Consider the following 22,004-nt stretch of genomic DNA (forward strand, 5'->3'; position numbering starts at 1 on the left):
AAAAAAAAAAAAAAAAAAAAAAAAAACTGTCATTACTTGCAGATAAACTGTATGTCCACATAAGAAATCCCAAAATCTTAAAAAAAAAAAAAAAAACTACTAGAACCAGTGAGTTTAGCAAGCCTGCAAGATACAAGGTTAGTATACAAAAAAATTTATTTAAATTTTTTATAAAGATTTATTTATTTGAGAGAAAGAGAGAGGGAAGGAGAGCACGAACAGGGGGTGGGACAGAGAGGGAGAGGGAGAAAGAATCTCAAGCAGACTCAATGAGGAGCACGGGGCCCAATGCAGGGCTCTATCTCATGACCCTGAGATCATGACCTGAGCCAAAACCAAGAGTTAGGTGCTTAACTGACTGAGCCACCCAAAAAGAAATTGTATTTAAAACATTACTGAGAGACATTAAAGAGAATCTCAATAGCAAAGATATACTATGTTCGTGGATTAGAAAACTCAGTATTATTTAGATGTCAATTCTAACCCAAATTATTCTATAAATTTAATCAAAATCTCAATAAAAAAACTAGCAGGCTTTTTTTTTAATGAGATGCTTATTCCAACATTAAAATAAAAATGTTAAAACTCCTAAGTTTATGTTGATAGAAAGAAAAAAAAAACCCCCTTCATCTGTGGAAGAAATGAGCAAGCTAAATCAGTATTCCGTAAACTGGTTTAAAAAAAAAAAAAAAAAAATCTAGCAAGCATTTACCCTGCCTTTCCCATATAAATTATGTCTCAGAGTAACGAAAAAGATGATAATGGAAAGTATTCTTTATTGAAAATTCTAGCTAAAAAAAAAAAGCAGAAAGAGTAAATTAGAGTATCACTATTTTGCATGCCCTAATCAAACAATGGATAATGGAATGATCATCATCAGCTGTTAAAACCATCAGAAGAAAAGCTGATGGGGAACTTTACAATAGATGAATCAGGGCCCCAAACACCTAAACCCAGTGATCAATTCCAATGACACAAAGTGTAGATACAACCAGTCATATTCTTCCTGATAGGATACAACAGCCAACTGTACAATGCAACCCATGAAGCAGTCTAGCCAAAAAAAAAAAAAAAAGATCTTGAATACGATCTAGCCTCTGAATTTAACTCCTGGTTTACAAGAAATTTAAAGGAGAGAGAAATATAGAGGAATATATATATATATACATAAAGACACCATGAGGATACCGTCAGCAAAATCCAGAATTAAAAAAAAAATCTTTAAATGAATAAGAAAGATGCAAATCAATACCACAAGGAGATGCCACTTTACACCCACAAGGCAAAAGTGTTCGAAGTCTGATACTAAGGCATAGGATGGAGATCATGAGGAACTCCTACATAGTACAACATACAAATATTTGGGAAACTAGTTTGACGTTCTCCAGTTAAACTGAAGATTTAACTTGACTCCAGGACTAGGCATTCCTATTTGTAGAAATTCTTGCATGTGGGCACCAGAAAATATAAGAATGTTAATATTTTTTTAAAAGGGAAATCATACAAAGGAATGATCGGTAGAATAATCCTTATCATAAATATATGTCTATATATATTATTTATCATAAATATTTATATTATTTATATTTATCATAAATATATTATAAATATTTTATTTATTATAAATATAAAGATTTATCATAAATATGTTATTCATCATAAATACATTTATGTTGTTTATCATAAATTATCATAAATATATTTGTGTTTATCATAAATATATCTATATCTTCTATATCACATCATATTCCATATATACAACAGAATATAATATAAAACTGGAAGTACAGTGATGCAACAATATAGATATTAAAAACAATGCTGAGTGAAGAAAAATGTTACAGAAAAATGTATATGGCATGAATCTATTTTTACAAAACTCAAAAATAAGCAAAACTTATATTGCAATAAAATATTTAAATATTTAAAATTTTTTAAATTAAAAATTTAATGATGTAATAAAAAAAGTGCAAAAATTCAGGATGGGGGAAAAAAGAGGAATAGAATAAGGAAGAAATACATCGGTAAATGGAATGGTATTAATAACGGTTATTAAGAATTACTTGAGAGCGGCTCTGAGGGTGATTTTGTTCATACCCTTCGTAACCGACATATGTAACATTTCAATTTTTATTTTCATGTTAAAATTACGTAATAAAAATTAAATGATAGTAAACCATGGTGACTATCTGAAACAGTGTAAGCACAGAAGCCAAATCAATGAAATGGAATGGAATGAAATGGAATAGGAAGTCCTAAAAACAGACAAGGATGGTTCTGTTTCCAGAATTGGTAGAGTAGCTCCTATCAGATGGACTCACCTGCTGATAATAGTTATAAACTCCGGACAAACTATTAAAACTACCTGAAGTCACCGGAGATTGTCCAAAAGCAGGCAAAAACTGGAGGAAAGCCAACGTTTCTCAGAAGTGACTGGCACTGGGTGCATTTCCTGTTTTTAAGGCTTTTCAATTAAGGGGAGGCCACATTGGTAAGAAGGGTCCAAGCCACGTTGAGAAGCTAAACCTCGGACAGAGACCCGCAATCTTACTGGATTGAAGACCCAGATGAAAAAGATCTGAGCTACGGGAGAAAACCCCCAAATTATGTGTGTAAACTTAGCCCAAATCTCTGACTGACCCCTGAGGTGTGGCCCAAGTCTGGGTGGAGGTTGTAACTGCTTCTTCCAATACAGTAGAAATAAAGCTGATAAATAATTAGGTCATTAAGGCCAGATGGGTTCTGTCTCATTCATGGGAAGCATTGGTGCGGAGCCGGAGCCACCCGATGGCACAGCACTGGACAGGTCAGGTCCTAGCCAAGAGCCTTCCAGCCCTCCCCACACCCGTTAGCGGAACACTACCAACTGACCTCCATCAACACCATGTGAAACAGAAGAATCAAACAGCCAAATCCTGCCTGAACTCCTGACCCACAAAACTGTGAGTTAATAATGTTTTAACGGTGGTTGTTTGGGGATAGCATGCAACGTAGCAACAGACAACCAGAACACCATTTATAAAAAGTTCTTGAAACTAAAGAGGTGGCTCACTACTAATAAATAGCAGGTACACTTCTTCAATAATCAAATATAATGGATATTACAAGTACTTAAGTTCCTCTGTAAAATTAATTCGTTTTTTTTTTCCCCTTTGTAGGCATTTTTTTCCCTTTAAAGAGGAAGAAAAAAGCTTGACATATCTGTAAGTTACCTAACAAAGCATTAAAGTAATATCACAGGGGTGTGACATATACACTGTCTACTTACAAGGGAATTCTGAAACTCAGTGAAACCAGGTAAGCTAAAGATTTTCCAAGTTCCATACTGACTATATTCTTCAATGTTTATAACCCGTAGGTAGTTTTTGGCCTCACAAGGAAGAAGATACTGAAAGCCAAAGAGTCTTCTCCTCGAGCACCTTACTACTGAAGTAAGAATTTCCAAAGTGGTATGTAATTTTAAGTTAGGCATGTCCTTCCACTTTTCTACTAAAATCAGCTTTGCAGAGAGGAAAGCCAGGATCCTCGACTTGCATGTACCATGTCAGAAGTGTTCTAAAAAAGAAAACTTCCTCCTCAAAGAGCTTAATCCCTTCTCCCACTCAGACCCAGCAGCTTCACTCATGGGAAGGAAGGATGTGGGAATGGAAGCAGGGGCAGAGGGGTGAGTGGGATGAAGACGCCCCCACTGCAGCAACTTCCTGTGCAAACTGGCAAAAGGGGACTTGAGTAAGCGTCCTGGATAGAAGCAAGTGCCCTTCACCTAAACCACAGAAGCCCGGCTCCATTTCAATTAGCCCCTTACACTTAGACTTTTGTGTCTCAAAGTATGACAGAGATTTTTGGACTCCAGCTGAATTCCTTGTGGCCCCCTGCTTCAAACACAAGGAAACGCACCTCATCCTAAACAAGTAAAACACAAGGGCACGCTCAACAGAACGACTGCTTCATTAGATTTCTTTCTCCACCTCCCGATTTTCGGTTTAAGAGAAATTCCATTCTCCAGTTCACAGGGCAGTGAGAGACTACAGGGCCACGCTGCACCATAAGCCACATTATTTAGGTCAAGAGTAAAATGATTAAAAGAGATGAAGCGCTGGTGATAATATTCAACACCTTTCCTTGCTGGTACGAGGCCTTCCAGACTTCTTACGACAGGAACACTAAAGAGCAAATTATATTTAAGGGGAAAAAAAAATGCTGACAGCTCATCAATTGATTTGCAATGAAAATGCTAAAAAAAATTAATAAAGAAGTTAAGCTGCTGAAATACAGTTTCACCAATTAGCTTAATGTCAGAGAATTCTAATTAGGCGCCTTGAGATTGCTATTTAGTGTTAAGCCTTCAGAGTGCCAAATTCTCCTTTTCACACAAACTGGTTGCAAAATTAAAGACATTAGGCAGCCTTAATTACATTATCAGAACAGCTGGGATTAGGCAATCTCTGAAGTCAAGACGGCAGTCTTTTGTCACAGGGTGAAAATCCCTGGCTTTCCTGGGTGCCGGATTTTTGGTGCCGTTCCATATCTCACCTATACAAAGCAAGCTGCATTAGAAACAAAAAATTCGCAGACAAAGAATAGAGTAATGCTCAGCAAATAATGAACACATTACCGAAAAAGAAAAGGTAGGTGAAAAGATTAAGCCTGAAATCGGTAGGTTTTGCTCACACCTCTGCTGGCGGCCGGCCTGCCAGCCCTCTGGTGGCAGAAAGACTGAGGGAAAGCTCTGTGAACCCACTTGGCCAGTGGAGGCAGCGCTGTTATCTAAAGCTGAAGCACATTTATACTCCCTCGTCCCATGGGGTGTGAAATTAGCAGCTATTGTTTTTACACATTTTTGCCAACACAATGCCTTTTATGTCTTTACATTGTTTATAAAGCAATGTTTTCTTGCACATGGGAACCCTCTTTTTAATTCTAATTTTTTAAGCAACAGGATAGTCTCTCCTCTCCTGACTCCATTCCTTATTCCTCTAAACAATCAACATTTTTTTAATGGCCTCATTTAACAGCATGGTTTTTTCCAATTAAGAAACTGTAAAGATTGGGATTGATGGTCGTGGGGATACCATAACACCCTGAACAGAGGTCAATCTGAAGGTGGTGGAAAAACCCACCTGCTAGCACCGACCATTAACCACACAGAACTTCTCCAGTAGTCCAGACAGTAACCCTTTTCTAAAATCTAAAATTGCTATCATTTTTTAATCCTAGTTTTTAAATTTTAGTTGTAGTATCTGTTATCCTAGCCACCATCATCTGTCATCTGGAATACTGCCACAGCCTCCTAACTGGGTCACTTCCTGGCCTGTTCGTCTCCAAATCTGATCTTCCTAAACTGAAAATCAGATCCTGTCATCTCCCTGGTTAAAACTCTTCAATGGTTTTCCACAGCATGGAAAACTCAATCCAAACCCCCTTCCATGGCCCACGCGCTAGTTCTCCAATGTCCTCCTCATCCCCACACCTCACGCAGTCCAGCTCAGTGATCCTCCTCCAGCTCCCCAGGCCAGAACTGTGCGGGGATGGACGCCCTTGCAAGGGTCTCTTGCTGGAATGCAGTTCCCAAGGCTGCGAGAGACGGACTTCTTCTCATTCAAGTCTAGGCGGGAGTGTCTGAGGGCTCAGCTTAAAATACATACTTTTTTCAAATAGATCTTTCCTGATCATCCTGACGAAGTAACATCCCTTTCCTCCACCAACACCCCAGCTCTCAACATTAGCCTGTTTGGGGTTTTCTTTAAACACATAAGACTGTTTCCTATTATCTCATTTCTTTCCTGTTCACTTGTTCAGTCTCTCTCTCCTACCAAAATGCACGTTTGAAAGCAGGTGCCTCACAGAGTGTCACTCACTGACGCATCCTCTGGTGCCTAATAGCTTCACATGGGGATTCAAGAGATGAATCTCAGTGATTCCTGTCCTCAATGAGCTTACTGTCTAAGCGGGGGGAGGGGGAGAAGAAGCTTGCAGGTGAAGAATCATGTATACTTCAGCATGTAAATAAAGACCTGAACCAAGTGCCACTGGCATTTGGAAGACAGAGCAACTAACTTCTCCTGGGGTTCACAGAAGGTTTCAGAGAGGGTGACTCCAAGAATGAAGAATGGGCAGGAGCTCCTCACTAGGGGGAGGGAAGAGGGAGACGAGGCAGGGACCACTAACTCGAAGGCAGGGAGGATGAAAGAGCATCCCGGTGTGCTTGGGAAGGTGGAAGTGGCCTGCCGGGGCAGAAGCAAGGCTGGAAAGGTGCACTGATGCAGGATTACCGGGGATCCTGGGAGCCCTGCTCAAGAGCTACACTTGGTTCTATAGAGCCGTCAAACTTCTGTAATTCCACAGAGGAGTTGCAGGGGAAGGAAAGGTAGGCAGGGAGGCTCCCCTTTTATTTAACATTGGGATTCCGAGGAAGCGTGCATGCTTTGGAAAACCCTGAACCCCACACCTGAAGCTCAGCCCTGCTGACATAAAGTAATTCAATCACCTGTCCTGCCAACTCCAATCGCTTGTTACCATAGTAGTCTCGGTCATCCACTTTATTATCTCCTTGGGCCAGAATTACTCTTCGCACCATCACAGCAGTGTAGATACACTTCGCTCGGAAATTGAATTCTTTAACCTGTAATTCAGGAGTTAGAAAAAATTTCGGAGACAATGCATGTTAACCACTACCAACTCCTTCCTTCCCTGTACATGTCATGTCACTCCTCCGAAGAGGTGGCGCCCGCCAACCCTCCTTGGGCCGGTCTGCGAACTTGTACTTGCCACTTCCTTTCTCTGGGTCCCCAGGCACCAGGGCAGAAGGCCAGGACACTCTGCTGGGGACAGAGGGCTGCTTGGAAAGGCACTGGAGAGCCAGAGACACTCACTCTTGCTTTTGACTTTTAAATGGCCTTTCCAGTCATCCAGAGGAGTTTAAAATTCCGTTGAGTCCCAGGTTTCATATTAAGAATTTTCTAATTCTTTTTTTTTTTTTTAAAGATTTTATTTATTTATTTGAGAGAGAGAGAATGAGAGAGAGCACATGAGAGGGGGGAGGGTCAGAGGGAGAAGCAGACTCCCCGCCAAGCAGGGAGCCCGATGCGGGACTCGATCCAGGGACTCCAGGATCATGACCTGAGCCGAAGGCAGTCGCTTAACCAACTGAGCCACCCAGGCGCCAGAATTTTCTAATTCTTTAAATTAGCTCAAAACACCTACAACTGGCAGCCCAAGGGCAGAATCAGAGATCTGTATGTTTTTTAGCCAGCAAGATGTTTTAAAATAAGAAATTCCTGTGTTTAGGTGGTCACTGTCCACTTCCACAGAGCCCTTGACTTTCCTTTATGATCAACTCCTGAAGGTAGAGTATGTAACCCCTGAATTAGATCATTCATGAAAAATATACGTGGTAACTCATTATAAACCAAACTATTTGGTTAGCAAGACTGTCTAACAAATAATTCTATCACTTAGAAAAAGAGTAACATTATATTAAAGAGGAATGATTACTCTTGCCCACACCCCACATGCCAACATGACCAACCTCTATTTAATGATAAATGAATAAGAAGTAAATACAACTGACCTTTGAACAACACGGGTTAGGGGCACTGACCCCTCACACATTCAAAAATCTGTGTATAACTTTTATACAAAATGCCAAAATGCCAAAACTTAATTACTACTAGCCTACTGTTGACCAGAAGCCTTACTGAGAACATAAACAGTAAATTAACACATACTTTGATCGTTATATACTATTTTCTTATAATAAAGTAACATACAAAAAAGAAAATTTCATTAAGAAAATCATAAAATACATTTGCAGTGCTGTACTATACTTAAAGAAAAAAACAACACATTTATAAGTGGGCCGATGGAGTTCAAACCCGTGTTATTCGAGGGTCAACTATATCAAGGGTGAGAAGATGGATTCTAGCTCTCTCTCTGACCAGTAACCAGCTGGGGGACAAGACAAACCATCCAGCTTGTCTGGACCCGAGCATCTTCACTGCAAGTAAAGGAGGCTGGACGATGTGACCTCTAAAATTCAAGGTCTAAGAGGTGAACCATCCAGGATTTTAAAAAGTATCTATGGTGGTAATGGTAGCACAACAGTGAGAATGTACTCGAGGCCACAGAACCGTACACTTAAACATGGTAAATTTTATGTTACGTATTTTACAATAAAAGAGAGTATATGAGCAAGGCACTGTAAGCTTGTTTCATTTAAAAACATCTAACACCACCTCTGTCCTTCAAAACCATGAAATCGAGTAGCAGCACTCATACATGTCTGAATACAGGAAACTAATTTTAGATTGAAACAAGACCCACGAGAAAATAAACATGATGCTAATGACAGCATATGGCTAACATTCCCGAAGTTCAAACAAACTACTGATAACAGAAGGTGATTTCCAGGGGGCAGCCCAGTCTTTTTAGGGTCTCTCTCTTTTCTTATGGAACTAAATAACGTAAACCTGCACTCAGAGTTCTTCAGCAGACGGGCCCCGGAGGACCACAGTTCTCACCTGCACAGATGCTACTCACCGGCACATGCGTCAGGATGGTAGAAGCCAGGAGCTCTCTTGCCTCTTCTATCTTTGTCTTCTTTGGTCCACCTCCCCACATCCTTTGCCTCCTTACTTTGTTCCCTATATATTTTAATGCCTATAAAAACAGAATATCATGATGTTTGAATGACACCCATCGGAGGGAATTTATTAAACACCAATCCACACAAAACAGTATAAACCAAACGATGAGGATCCTAGCTACAGAGAATGCTGCATGAGGCTTAGTCAAAAATCAACATTCGTCTTGAATCAATAACAAAGTAGCATTATATGCTGTCTCTTAAACTAGTTCCCTTTTTATAATTTGCTTTCTTACTACAAAATTGATACATGATCACTGTAGGAAATTTAGAATATGCAAGTGAAAAGATGTGTATATACACACACATATATATACACATGATGTATACAAAGCCACCAACCCTCCACCCAGAGAGAACCACAGTCCACAGTTAATATTCTGGAGCTGTACTTTTTTCCCCTCAAAAAGGAATCACCCCATGTGAAGACCTCTATCCTGAAAGCTGCAGAGCACCACTGAGGGAAAATAAAACCTAAGTAAATCAAGGGTTACGCTGTTTTCATGGACTGGAAGCTTTAATAGTATTAAATGGCTTACTGTTAAAATTCTCTCCAAACTGACCAATAGACACATCGTAATTGTTCCTGGAAATTAATACTCCTGGCAGGTTTTTTAAAAAACAAAAATAAGGGATGCCTGCGTGGCTCAGTCAGTTAAACGTCTGCCTTCAGCTCAGGTCATGATCCCAGGGTCCTGGGATCGAGCCCCACATTGGGCTCCCTGCTCAGCGGGGAGCCTGCTTCTCCCTCTGCTTGCCCGTTCCCCCTGCTTGTGTGCGCTCTCTCTTCCTGACAAATAAAATCTTTAAAAAGAAAGATTAAAAAAACAAAAAAAAAAACCCAAAAATCGATTGATTCTAAAATTGACATGCAAATGCAGAAGACCTAGAATAGCTGAAACACTCTCGAAAGAGTAAAGTTGGAGGATTTATACTACATGCTTTTGATTAGAAAGCTATGGTAATCAAGACAGTGTGAGAATGGCATAAGGGCAGACAGATCAATGGAACAAAATATGTCCAGAAATAAACCCATGCTTTTATGGTCCGAGGATTTTTGACAAGAGTGCTAAAGCAATTAAACAGGCAGGGGAAAATCTTTTCAACAAATGTTGAAATATCTACATCTAAATATCTACAAAGTAAAAAATTAACTTTGACCCCTACCTCACACCAAATAACAAAAATTAGTTTAAGTGGATTTTAGACATAAATATAGAAACTAAAACTATAAAGCTTCTAGAAAAAAAACAGAATATATTCTTGCCCTTAGGGTAGGTGAAATTTCTTTACACAGGACACAGAAATTGATAACCATAAGATAAACAAAAAAAACCTCTTGATAATTAGATTTAATCAAAATTAAAACTACTCATCAAAAGACACAGTTACAATAATGAATAGGGAAGCAATGGACAGAGTGAAAAATAGTTACAATAATAAATCTGACAAGGGAATTATATCCAGGATACTTTTTTTAAAAAGGGGACTCTGAAATTCAGTACTAAAAAAACAACTCAGGGCGCCTGGGTGGCTCACTTGGTGAAGTGTCTGCCTTTGGCTCAGGTCATGATCCCAGGGTCCTGGGATCGAGCCCCGCATCGGGCTCCCTGCTCAGCGGGGAGCCTGCTTCTCCCTCTCCCACTCCCCCTGCTTGTGTTCCCTCTCGCTGTGTCTCTCTCTGTCAAATAAATAAATAAAATCTTTAAAAAAAATAATAAAAAAACCAAAAAGACAAGCAAAAGATTTGGATACTTCACGCACAAAGTCACTAGTGAGTCCACAAAAAGTGTCCAACATCATTAGTCATCAGGGAAATACATATTAAAACCAAAGCAGTATAGACACCACCCAATACCTAGTAGAATGGCTAAAGTTGAAAAGACGGACAAGACCAAATGTTGGTGAGGACATGAAGCAATCAGAACTCTCACACACTGAGGGGCGGGGGGGGGGAGGCGGTGAGGGGAGAACGGACTGCAAAATGATACAATTACTTTGGGAAAAGGTTTAGCAGTTATAAAAGTTACATACACAACTGCTCTTTGATCCAGCAATCCTATTTGTAGGTATTTATCCAAGACACATGCTGACCTGTTCAGGCAAAGACTTGTACAGGAATGTTTATAGTAACTTTATTCATAAGACCCAGAGTGAAAAAATGAAATGTCCATCAACAGGAAAAGATAAACTGTGGCACAGTCATACAATGGAATACTACTCAGCAATAATGGACAAATGACATAAAATATCACCCGGTACACTCAGCAGAAGAAACTGGACGCAAAAAGAGTATATTCTTCACAATTCCATAAAGTTCTAAAATAGGCAACATTAACCTGTAGTGAAAAATCAGAACAGCAGGGAAGAAAATCAGAGGAGGGAGGTGAAAAGGACTAAGAAGGGACATGAGGGAACTTCCCGGGGTAATGGAAAAATATTCTACATCTTATGCAAAATTATGTACATTTGTACATTTCAGCACACATAAATTCTACCTAAAAAATGAAGTATTAAAAACTAATCAAATAGTGGGTGTGAGGAGTAGGTGGAGATTTAGATGAAACAAAAATGGCAGAGTGTTGGTAATTACTGAAGCTGGGTGATGGGCACAGGAGGGTTCATAATACTCTTCTGTATACTTTGTGTATGTTGAAGTTTATCCACGATAAAAAGTTTTTAAAGAAGAGGACAATTTTCTAACAACAATGAATGCTTTTTTTTTTTTTTTTAAACTGGCTTTCAGTTAGTCAGAAGAAAGGTCTGGGATTCCTGATTCTTTATCTTGGAATTCCTGTCCATGATTATGTGCCTGGGAAATTTCTGTGATTCAAAACCTAGCTCAGGTGTCACTTCCTCACCCCACTCCTTTTTCTCTGCTTTGTGAATTCCCTACGTAGAAAGAACTAAGTGCTTTCATTCCGCTTCAGACCACACTATATTTTAACTATTTACAGGTATGTCACTCCTACTAGATGTTGCGTCATCTTTTTCTTTGATTCCTGATGACTAGCTCAGGGCCGGGAAAGGAATGGAACTCCTCTGTGGTAAGATCGGGACATCAGACCCAGGATCCTCTCCATTTAGTGTCCTCTAGAGCGTAAGATAAACTCAGATGTGCCAACCCTTGCCGCGGCGACCTAGCAGTAAGTAGGGACCAGTACCGGATAAAGCAAGCTCACTTAGAAAAACATACAATATCCACATTGCCCGAACTCATATGTTCCACTTATCAACCATTTTGGATTACCCATGCCTCGAAAGCCTCTTCTTAGTTGCAAATTATTAATCTGTGCTCTAATCCAGCATACAGTATGAGCGATGTCAATCTTACACCCCCGTTTGCATACTCCCATCCCGAACTGAACTTCTCTCATTCAGTTAGCTAACATTTTCTGTCAGCACCTATTTAGGAGAAATAAATGATTTGTAACCCACTATTTAGCCCTGCTCACCCAGCTTTACAATGCTAGGGTTATAGAGCTATCTGAGCAACAATGATGCTGTTTGTTATAAAAGGAAAAATGGATCTCACTGAATCCACTGAGGGATCATGAAGGTAAACTGCTCTTCCCGAGCATTACATGGCTTTAAAGGAGAGAGTGTATCTCCCCAAATTGAGCCAACTCCTGGGTATTTCTTTACATTTCCTCTTCATGTTCTTAGAACCCTTGGACAATATAATTCCAGTTCGTAACAAAGACCCATGCTCCCTAAATATTTCATTTTCAATAAAGGCCAAAAATAGAAGCTCCTAAATCCCAACTTCTCCTGATGTTGCCCTGCCCAAGAACTTGAGTTGACTCTTACTCAGCTGCATCAAAAGAAGGAGGCAGGGATAAGAATAATCCCTACTGATTTGTGCTTTGGAATTATATACACTTACATAGGATGATTAACTTTAAATGTCTGTCTGGCTCAGTCCATGAAAATATCAATAGTGGTGTGATTTTCAGAACACACACTAACAGATGTAAGTGGGAAAATGCTAACTCTATAAGCATCCTGAGTAACAAGAAAAAAGCAGCCTGGAATTTATACCTCGTTGTAAGTAACCCACAGACTAGACAGTGTACACATGAGTAAGTAAGAACTGTCTGTGGTGCTTCTCCAGCAGGACTCCCTACCTCCCAGGATGGCTATGAGGCCGCCACTGACTGATACTTAGCAAAGTACTTTACGAATGTGGGACTAAGCATCCGAAGTGTGGCTGTGAGAGCTCCCTGTCACAAGGGCAGGAAGTACAATTATTTTTATTATTATTTATTCTTTTTGTTATGTTTAGCATATATATGACGGTGGGGAACTAATCTTGTCCTAAAATGCCCAAGTTCCAGCTAGGAGTTCTTTAGCAGGTCGACGAAGGCTCTGTTCTGGTAAAGGGTTTCTGAGCCTGGCTTTTCTTGCTGATGACACTGGGAATTCAGAAAAAGGGGCTGAGACCACATACAACTGAACACTGAAAGCAACTGGAAGTAGGGAATAAAAAGAGAAATTGAGGAGAAATGCAGGAAAAGAAATCTACACTAGACTTGCTATTGTTCAAAAACATATATTGGGGCAACTGGGTGGCGCAGTAGGTTAAGTGACTGACTGTTGGTTTCAGCTCAGGCCATGATCTCAGGGTCGTGAGAGGGAGCCCCACACCAGGCTCCGCACTCAGTGCAGAGTCTGCTTGGGATTCTCTCTCCCTCTGCCCCTCCTGCTGTGTGCTTGCTGGGCGCGTACTCACTCCCTCTAATAAATAAATAAATCTTAAAAAAAAAAAACAAACCCAAAAAACAAAAACATATATCACTCAGGCAAATAAGTGAAAAAAGAGTACTTGCTATTATATCAGAACAAAAGCCTCTTGGACACATATCCCCCTTCTAAGTTAGACACCATAGGCCGATAATTTATCAAGACAAACTCCTTCCTCCAATTCCTAAAACACAAGTCAAAGAAGCTTCTCTACTGTTCCTCCCAACTCCCCAACTCCTCCCACACCTACACCCCAAGAAGTCACTGCATCGATGCTTTATGCATGAGCAGCACTAAATCTCCAATTCCCTTTCACAGCAAAGGACGACATGAAAAGACACACCTGCATCTGTGTGAAAATCTGAGCTTTCTGGCACTCTTCCAAACTGGGTCCAAATGCAGCCATCACGTGCTCCTCTGTTCCAATCATCTGTACAATTTCCTGGTCACTCTCAACACCCATGGCCTAGGAAGGAAAGAAAAGATAGAAAGAGTGTTGGCTTTGTGTTAACGCACTGACATTTGCTTATGCTAATTTGGCATTGTTTGTGGGTATTACTTCTAAGCAAAAGCTAGCTCTTTTCTCAGAAACGGTGCCATCTGGCATTGGCAGCCCCAGCCCAAGCTGCAGAAGAACCTGAAACAGAAATTTTGATTGGGAAGAGGAAAACAAACATTCTCAAGCACTTTTTTGCATGTGTGCAATCTTCTAAAATGTTTAAATATCCTGTGAGTGTCATCGTGAAAAAGGAGGTAGGAAGGTACAGCGGAGACACTGGTCACAGCTACAAAAGCAAACTGAAAAATTAAAACAAAACAGCCAAAGAGTAGTAAATCAGAAAATAAGCATTGCTGAAAATAAACACAACTCCAATTAGTGTCGCAAGACTAATTTTTCTGAGAATTGTCAACTCACTCACATTTAGGCCAGAAGAATTTTTCCTAAAGGATGTTTTACCTCACTATTCCAGAGATACCAAGCTACTTTATGCAGTTTTTAAGAAGGGATTTTTTAAAAAAAAAACTAAAAACACACTTAGGAGGTTTAAGAAACCCACTTATCTTAAGTGTTTCAAGGTGGCAGCCGGCAACGCAGGTCTTTGTAGATTCCATATGGCACTATGGCTCACTCCTTCACACATTTGCCTGGAATTCTGCCATATCAAGAAATAGAGCATAATCTCACTAAACCTCTCTTGGCAGAGAAAGAATCTGTTTCTTAGAAGTTACGGGAAAAGTTATGTTTGCATTAAAATTCTTCCTTCAGCTATGCAGAGAAAATGGAACCCGGGGATAACTGTCTAGCTACGCTTCGATGCTCTGGTGCCCACTTCTCCACACACGAGGGAGAGGGAGGAACACCGAGAACATAAGCCAGAGTACGGTGGAAAAGGGCACCTCTCGAAGTCGAGGGATCTGAGGTGTCTGTCCTAAAACAAGGTCAGTGACAGGCCTCACAACCACTGTTGTCGAACCACCTTGTCCACCTCTGTTTCCTCCTTTCTGGGAACAAGAGGATGCAAAATTCTACAATTCTACATTTGAATTTGAGTAATCTGTGATCCAGAAATTCGATGTGAATACTTCAGGATCAGATGTAAACTGACTGAAAGTTTTGAAACTTTTGGGGGCGGGGGGGAAGGTAAATATCTGCTATGTTCCCTTTAGGCCAACTGTGGTGGTTTAAAAAACACTCAACAATTCTCTGACACTCTCTTCAAAAGGTAAAGACTAATTCTCCTCCTCTAGAGTGTAGGCTAAGCTTAATGACTCACTTCTATAGAAAAAAGGTGCAAGCCACAGAGTACAACTGTGGAGTCCTGATTATGAATAGCTCCAGCCTCCAGCTTGCTCTTTCTCTTACAGAGCTCCTCTGCAGGAAGCTAGTGGCCATGCCCTGAAGACACTCACGCAGCCTATGGAAAGGTCCGATGGTGAGGAGCCAAATGCCATTGTGGGGGAGCCGCGATGGAAGCAGACCCCGTCGTGCTCCAGTCCTGCCTTCAGGTGACTTCGGCGCTGGCTGACATCTTGACTCATCAAAGACCCTGAGCCAGAACCACCCAGCCAAGCAACTTCCACATCTCTGACCAACAGAAACTATGCTATAATTTGTTACACAGCACAGATAACAGACCAACTTTTGGAATTAAATTTGCTAGTTGAACTTAACAAAAATTCGTAAATGTAGAACTTGTTTTGTTCAAAACCGTATTTAGTAAACAAATAAAGGTGCTCTCACAACACAAATCTCTTTTCTATACTTTAATTTTCATCTTTTTATCTCTAATTTGATATGATGCATTTGTTCAAATGGACACTAGACAAACTCCACTATTTAAAAATATTAAAAATATAATTAAAAATGTAAAGTTCACTAAAACACTCAGCATTTCACAGATTAAAAGAGAGCAATCCTAAAAAAATTATCAGTTCTAATTTTTAAACAAATGAAGAAAAAAGCCCTAGATTATCCCTTGACAGTACTGCATCTACTCTGACAGTGATGGCATGTATGTAGGCCCGTCTACATTTTCTCCTTGGCCTGCAAGCCAGCGAGAAGAGAATATTTCTCTGTGAAAAGCTAATTAGAATATAAATTAACTTTTGCCTGTCAATCTCCCAAAAGAGTGTTATATGGGTTTCAACGGAATCAAAATACACGAAAAACACCACCAAGGCAAGTAATTTGCAGTAGAATCTAGTCACCCTTCTCTCAAATGATTGATAATAAATCTTTGTAAGCAACACGCTTCCCTCCTCAGGGGGAAAGTGCAAACACTAAAAGAGATCTACACGGGGCAGATGCCAATCCGAGCATGCAAAACGATATAGCAGGAGAAGGTCTCGCTGCAACAGAAAGGAAATACTGGAGCTGAACGGGCAGTAGCTTTCCCGATCAGCCCCCTTTCTTGAGGCAGATCAACCTCTAAATCTGAACCGAAGCCACCTGGAATATTTTAATAATTAATTTTTAGTTCAGCAATTTCCAAGTGAAAAAGACTATATATATTTGGTGTTTAATAGCAGTGAAAAAGTCCTTCCTCATTTGACATATGGATTACTGCTTCAAGTTGTCTCGAAGCTGGATCTGAGCAGTAATTTTATAACTGCATAAAATTTTCAAGTGTTCTAACACGGATCTAAACAGACTGCTTAGGCCTTCCAAATATTTCTAAGCCATGAAGCAAAGACATGCCAAGTACATGGTAAATGACACCATATGTGCAGAAAGAATGATCAGTGGCAAAGCTCTGCTCTACAAGGACTAAACTCCTCCTATATCGGGTCACTGAACTACAGGGTGATAACTCAGTCAGGTTATCATCAAAAGCGCTCTAGCTCCAAAGACCAAACTGATTTTATGACTATTTAGCCTTGGGAAGTCACAGCTACAAATAAATGACATATTGCTATGGAAACGACAGCAAAATGCCCAACCATTTTGCTTTACAGACATAATTTAGACATCTGAAGACTAGCTTTATATGGAACTCTTTGTCCTCCAGATATCTGAAATCATTTCCCCTAACTAATAAGTCAGAAACAAATGCTATAGAATAACCTTATGAAGAAACAGCAGAGATAATACCTTTCAGCAGAAGGTCACCCAGTCTGGCCATCAGCACTAAGACAGAACAAAAATAAGGGCGTACGCTCTTTAAGAAGCGGCACGAAGTCTTCTCTTTGGTTACCCACTAAGTGTGACTACAAGTGTGACTTTTAAACACAGAATACTAATGAGAGAAGAGAAGAACATGCCCACTGGCGGTGATATGCTGAAATATACCGTGGGGGGGGGGGGGGGGGGGGGAGTAAGTTCTTAAAATACCTAATATTCAGAAATCTAATCTTTCTTCAGACAGGAATCAATCTATTATGACTAAAAGCAGTCTTAGCAAATAATAAAAGAACTGTGATGGCCCTCTTTAACTCTGCAATTTTTTCTCTTTAAAGATCAAAAATTTCAATGTAAGTTCGTTTCCGAGGAACAATGCCCAGCTCCCTTGAAATCTGATCTTCTTTTCTGTAAAAACTTTCAGACTACAGAGGCCATCACAGAGCATCTGCTGAATACTTGGGAATACAAAATGTAAAGTGGGTAAGATTCATGGGCAAGAGAACCTTTGTAGTGATTCAAGTCCATAAATAAGGCTGATTTAGGTCTTAAAAAGCTTTAGCCATCATATTCAGACCCAGCATGGAACCTGGAAACCCTGCTGCTTCTGTCACTTTTAGCCAATTGTTGGTTACAATCAACAACCATCAAGTCCTAATGACTGTCAAGGTCTGTGTTAGGGCCACACAACACAAAAAGAGAAATGATGTGACTTTCCTGGTTCCCCCAGTTTATTTTCCCCAGCTCCTGACACTGAATGTGGAGGCAGAGCGAAGGCAAAAGAAAGAGTATCTTCCTTCTAGGCCGTCCACTTTTCAAAAAATACACTATCTCTTCCTTTGCTCTTCCGGACAACCCTCTCAGGTGAAAATTTTCACTTTACAGGGGAGTTACCCGAGATGGAGGGAGACTGGGAAATCTGCCTGAGGTCACACAGCTAACAAGTGGAGAAACTGGAATTTGGCCTAGATCTGCCTGATGCTAGTAAGAGCTCCCATATTCTGTGCTGCTCCCCAGATGGAAAAGTCTTCACAGAAGTTGTCAGACAAGATTCCATCGGGCTATTAAAACATCCCTCTAGCAGGAGACTACAAAACGGGACTGTGACCAATGTACTTTGTTTATTTAAACTGAAAAAATTCAAATAGTTGTTTTCATTCTTATACACTGCTGACCAGCATGCAATGGTTAGGTTTCATGAGAAAATTTAGGCAACACGCCCAAGTTTTTTAAAAAACGTCTAATTCCACTCCCAGGAATTAAGTCTCACAAAATATTCAGCAATATGCACAAATATGTATGTAGAAGAAGATCCAGGGTTGTGTATCAGAGTGAAAACTTGGGGGGAAAAGGACACCTAAATGTCCCCCTACAGGAAATTGGTTAAACAGATTACACCACCCACGGGTAATTCCTGTATGACACCTGCTAAAAATGATGATGAAGATCCGTATTTATAGATATGGAAAGCTATTCACAATTCACCGTTCAGTGGGGAAAAAAAAAATCAATGTGCATATTACCAAAGCAAAAAGGGTCTGGAAAAAACAGGTCCAAAAATGTAGTTCTACTTTTCAGTGGCTTTCTAAATTTGTACAATTCAAGGACTGTTTTATAATCAGAAAAGGAGAAATCTGAAATCTCAATTACAGGTTATATAAAAGTGCATATTGTTAATTTATAGCCCCATTCTAAAAAGGATTTAAGCTGGCTATAAACACATGTGTACATATGCAACATAATGTTAAATTTGACAGAAGAAACTGTCTCATCAAAATTTTGTTATCTAGCCGAAAAAGTATTTGATAGAGGTTTTCTGATCTTAACGTGTCCATGTGTCTAGTGATGTATTTTCCATGTGAGTGATGTAAGACTACGTGCATTGTAATTAATTTATAATTTCTGGTCTAAGGAAAGCAGTCCTAAACTTCTTTAAGCCTCTAAAACATCCATGGAAGTCTTTTGGATGCATGGGAACACACTGCCCTCTACTGGAGATGTAATTTTACACAGTTAGATAAAATTCTCTATCTGCCAAACAACACTAAAGGCACTGCATTGGGGCCTGTGGGATCCCAACAAGAAAAGCCAAAGTTACTTCTGTGATTTAAAAATATAAACCCTGAAGGGAGATAATAAAAAGTACATTTAAGAATTCCCTCCAGCTCCCCACCCCCCTGCCAATATAAATGGTACTGCTATTATGATCTTCATCATCCTAAAAAGAAAATGACAACATCTCATTTAGAGAACTTAAAAGTATATTAAGTTGCACTAAACATGAAAAAAATCTCCTACAGGGACACCTGCATGGCTCTGTCGGTTAAGTGTCTGACTTTGGCTCACGTCATGACCCCAGGGTCCTGGTATCAAGGCCGCATCCCCTGTGTTGCGCTCTCTCTCAAATAAATAAATAATCTTAAAAAAAAAAAAAAAATCTACAACCTTCTTCGTGTAATTGCATTCAGAATGCAGTTATTTCCTGAGTTAAAGAACCCGACTGGTCAACATCCACTCACTACCTATGAATAACCCAGGACCCCCCTTCCTGGCCCCAACACTAGCCTGACACAAAGAGGCCTGTCTCCCCCACTCCTGTCCTGTCGCCAGGTCCCAACTCCTACAGGACAAGTTCAAGTCCTTCTCTTTTACTCCTCTGATGCGTATACCCAAATGTCTTTCCTTTCTAACCACCTTCGTTACCTCCACCCCAGATGCTTCAACGACCCTAACAACCGCTGAGCAGGAATATTTAACTCTGAAGAGAAACTAAATGAGAAAAGAGTGTTAACCTCTAACATTGTCCCAAGTCCCCACTCTCTTCAGTACTGACCCAAATAAACTGAGCTCTTTGTTCAGTCAGTCTCGTCGGCAAGATTCACTCCTGGCCCATACAAAGTCGGGTGTGGGCATCCTCAGTTGTGTTCTCCAGAGTTGCCACAAACCCTGCACAGGAGAACAATGTCCTGTGGGCCTCTGGTTACATTTCCTTCAACCCATCCATACAGAACCTTGCTTGATGTTGTGTTTCTGCTTACAGACGCCTTATGTGATGAACTCACGGAAAACAGCAGTGTAACTCATGCTTGAACGGAGCTTTTCTGACACACGTATATTCTCCAAAAGGCACATCACTGCCTTCCCGCACTTAGAAACCCTAGCCAGCACTTCAGCCTCGGCGTGGGGGCCATTTTACACAGCAAAATCCCGCCAAAAAGCACAAAAATGTGAAAGAACATGGCCCTACGCAGATCACAGAAAGGGCACCTGTTAACAGCATGATGGCAGAAACACGAAGGCAGAGTGTGGCCTTCTTCGACCTTAGCTGGGAATGCAGAGTTTGAGGACTCAAATTTTTCCCTGCCCTGAGCCTGCGCAGGTCCATGAATAACAGCAAAACCACCACAAGTGATGATCTCAGTGTCACAAATAAATTTTAGCAAGTAGGAGAACTGGCAAATACGAATTCACAAATACTGAGGATCCACTGTATCATATAATGCTATTTTAAAATTTTGCTCAATGACTAATACTACAATTCAAGTGTTCCTAAAACATGTGTAACCTTTAAGTCTCAGAGCAGGTTAGGTGAGCCACTAGGCAATTATCTAAGAAGACTGAACCATTTAAACATAATTTCTATGGGAAAATGTCTTTTGGGTTCTAAGTCACCAGTTTACAAGCAAGCTGAAAAAAAAAATCAGTTTTAAAGACTCATGTTTATGTAGAAACACACCAGACTCCCGAAGTCCGTAAAAAATAACAAACTTGGTTCATGTTCTTTGACCTGGAAAATTCTACTCCTAGGAATTTAATATGCCTACAGATACCCTTGCCCCTGTGTAATGTGATAGATATTACAGCAGTTCTGTAACAGTAAGAGACGTGTCTACCCCCAATGGAGGAACGATTAACTATAGTACACCCATAATGGGACAGTTCGTCAAAAAAAACGTGGTAGCTCTGTATGAACTAACAATATAACACGATCTCCAAGATGAAAGTTACAGAAAACAAGCCAAGTGCAGAATGGTGTGCAACGTAAGTAAAACACAGAACAGAATAAAACCTGCTATAGACTTATGTGCTTGTACAGGCACAGACTATCTTTTTTTTTTTTTTTAAAGATTTTATTTATTTATTTGACAGAGAGAGACATAGCGAGAGAGGAAACACAAGCAGGGGGAGTAGGAGAGGGAGAAGCAGGCTTCCCCACGGTGCAGGGAGCCCGATGTGGGGCTCGATCCCAGGACCCTTGGATCACGACCTGAGCGGAAGGCAGACGCTTAACGACTGAGCCACCCAGGCGCCCCGGCACAGACTATCTTTAGGAAGATGCACCAGAAACCAGGAGCAAAGGGGTCCTTGGGTAGGATAACTATGTGGTCAGATCCTGGTGAGTGGAAGGCTTATTTCTCACTATATATCTTTCTGTACCTTAGGATTTTTTATTGCATAACTGTTAAAAAATAGTATTTCTGAAAACACGTGAACCCTGATTTTAGTAGCTTTCAATTTAAAATATATTACATACCTGACAACCTATGTATGCCACACATCTATCTATTCCTAGAGATCCTTATCCTCCAAATTTCTAATGACATATGAAAATAAAGCAGAGAAGACTTATAATTTTCAGTAGGTACCTGCAGCCTTACCTTAAATATGATGACAATGGGAATATCTTCTGACAAAGTGTTATGCCTCAAATAAAATCGTCCCTGTTTCACAGCCATATTGGTTCTGCTTTTTTTCTCATGGGTGGAGCTACAAGGAAACACAAGTTGGTTAAACTGCGTCCCCTCTTGGTTTCAAGCCAGTAGCATGCAACAGCAATGATCATCAATCAATAAGGGTCAACAATCAATAATGATCAGTAAGGTCCTTCCTAACAGATGCCTTTTAAAGGTACCCAACTCTTTTCCTAGCTTCCCTGCCACTTCCATGAATATTTAAAAACATGACACACGTTTCTTTAGCTTTGAGAATACGGTGGAA

General features: G+C 40.2%; 1 protein-coding gene across 1 annotated transcript in view; it reads right to left on the bottom strand.

Annotated features, from left to right (window-relative positions):
* The window catches only part of POLR3B (RNA polymerase III subunit B), a 104,792-nt gene that overhangs the window by 63,677 nt on the left and 19,111 nt on the right, over positions 1 to 22,004 (bottom strand). Inside the window, exons 9-12 of the mRNA XM_021687597.2 lie at positions 21,665 to 21,773; positions 13,731 to 13,853; positions 8,539 to 8,658; positions 6,488 to 6,622 (exon numbers count right to left, since the gene is read on the bottom strand). Coding sequence (XP_021543272.1) covers positions 6,488 to 6,622; positions 8,539 to 8,658; positions 13,731 to 13,853; positions 21,665 to 21,773 — 487 coding nt within the window. The remainder of the gene's footprint in view (positions 1 to 6,487; positions 6,623 to 8,538; positions 8,659 to 13,730; positions 13,854 to 21,664; positions 21,774 to 22,004) is intronic.

The sequence above is a fragment of the Neomonachus schauinslandi genome, chromosome 5, assembly GCF_002201575.2.
Source record: "Neomonachus schauinslandi chromosome 5, ASM220157v2, whole genome shotgun sequence".
Taxonomy (NCBI): Eukaryota; Metazoa; Chordata; class Mammalia; order Carnivora; family Phocidae; genus Neomonachus; species Neomonachus schauinslandi.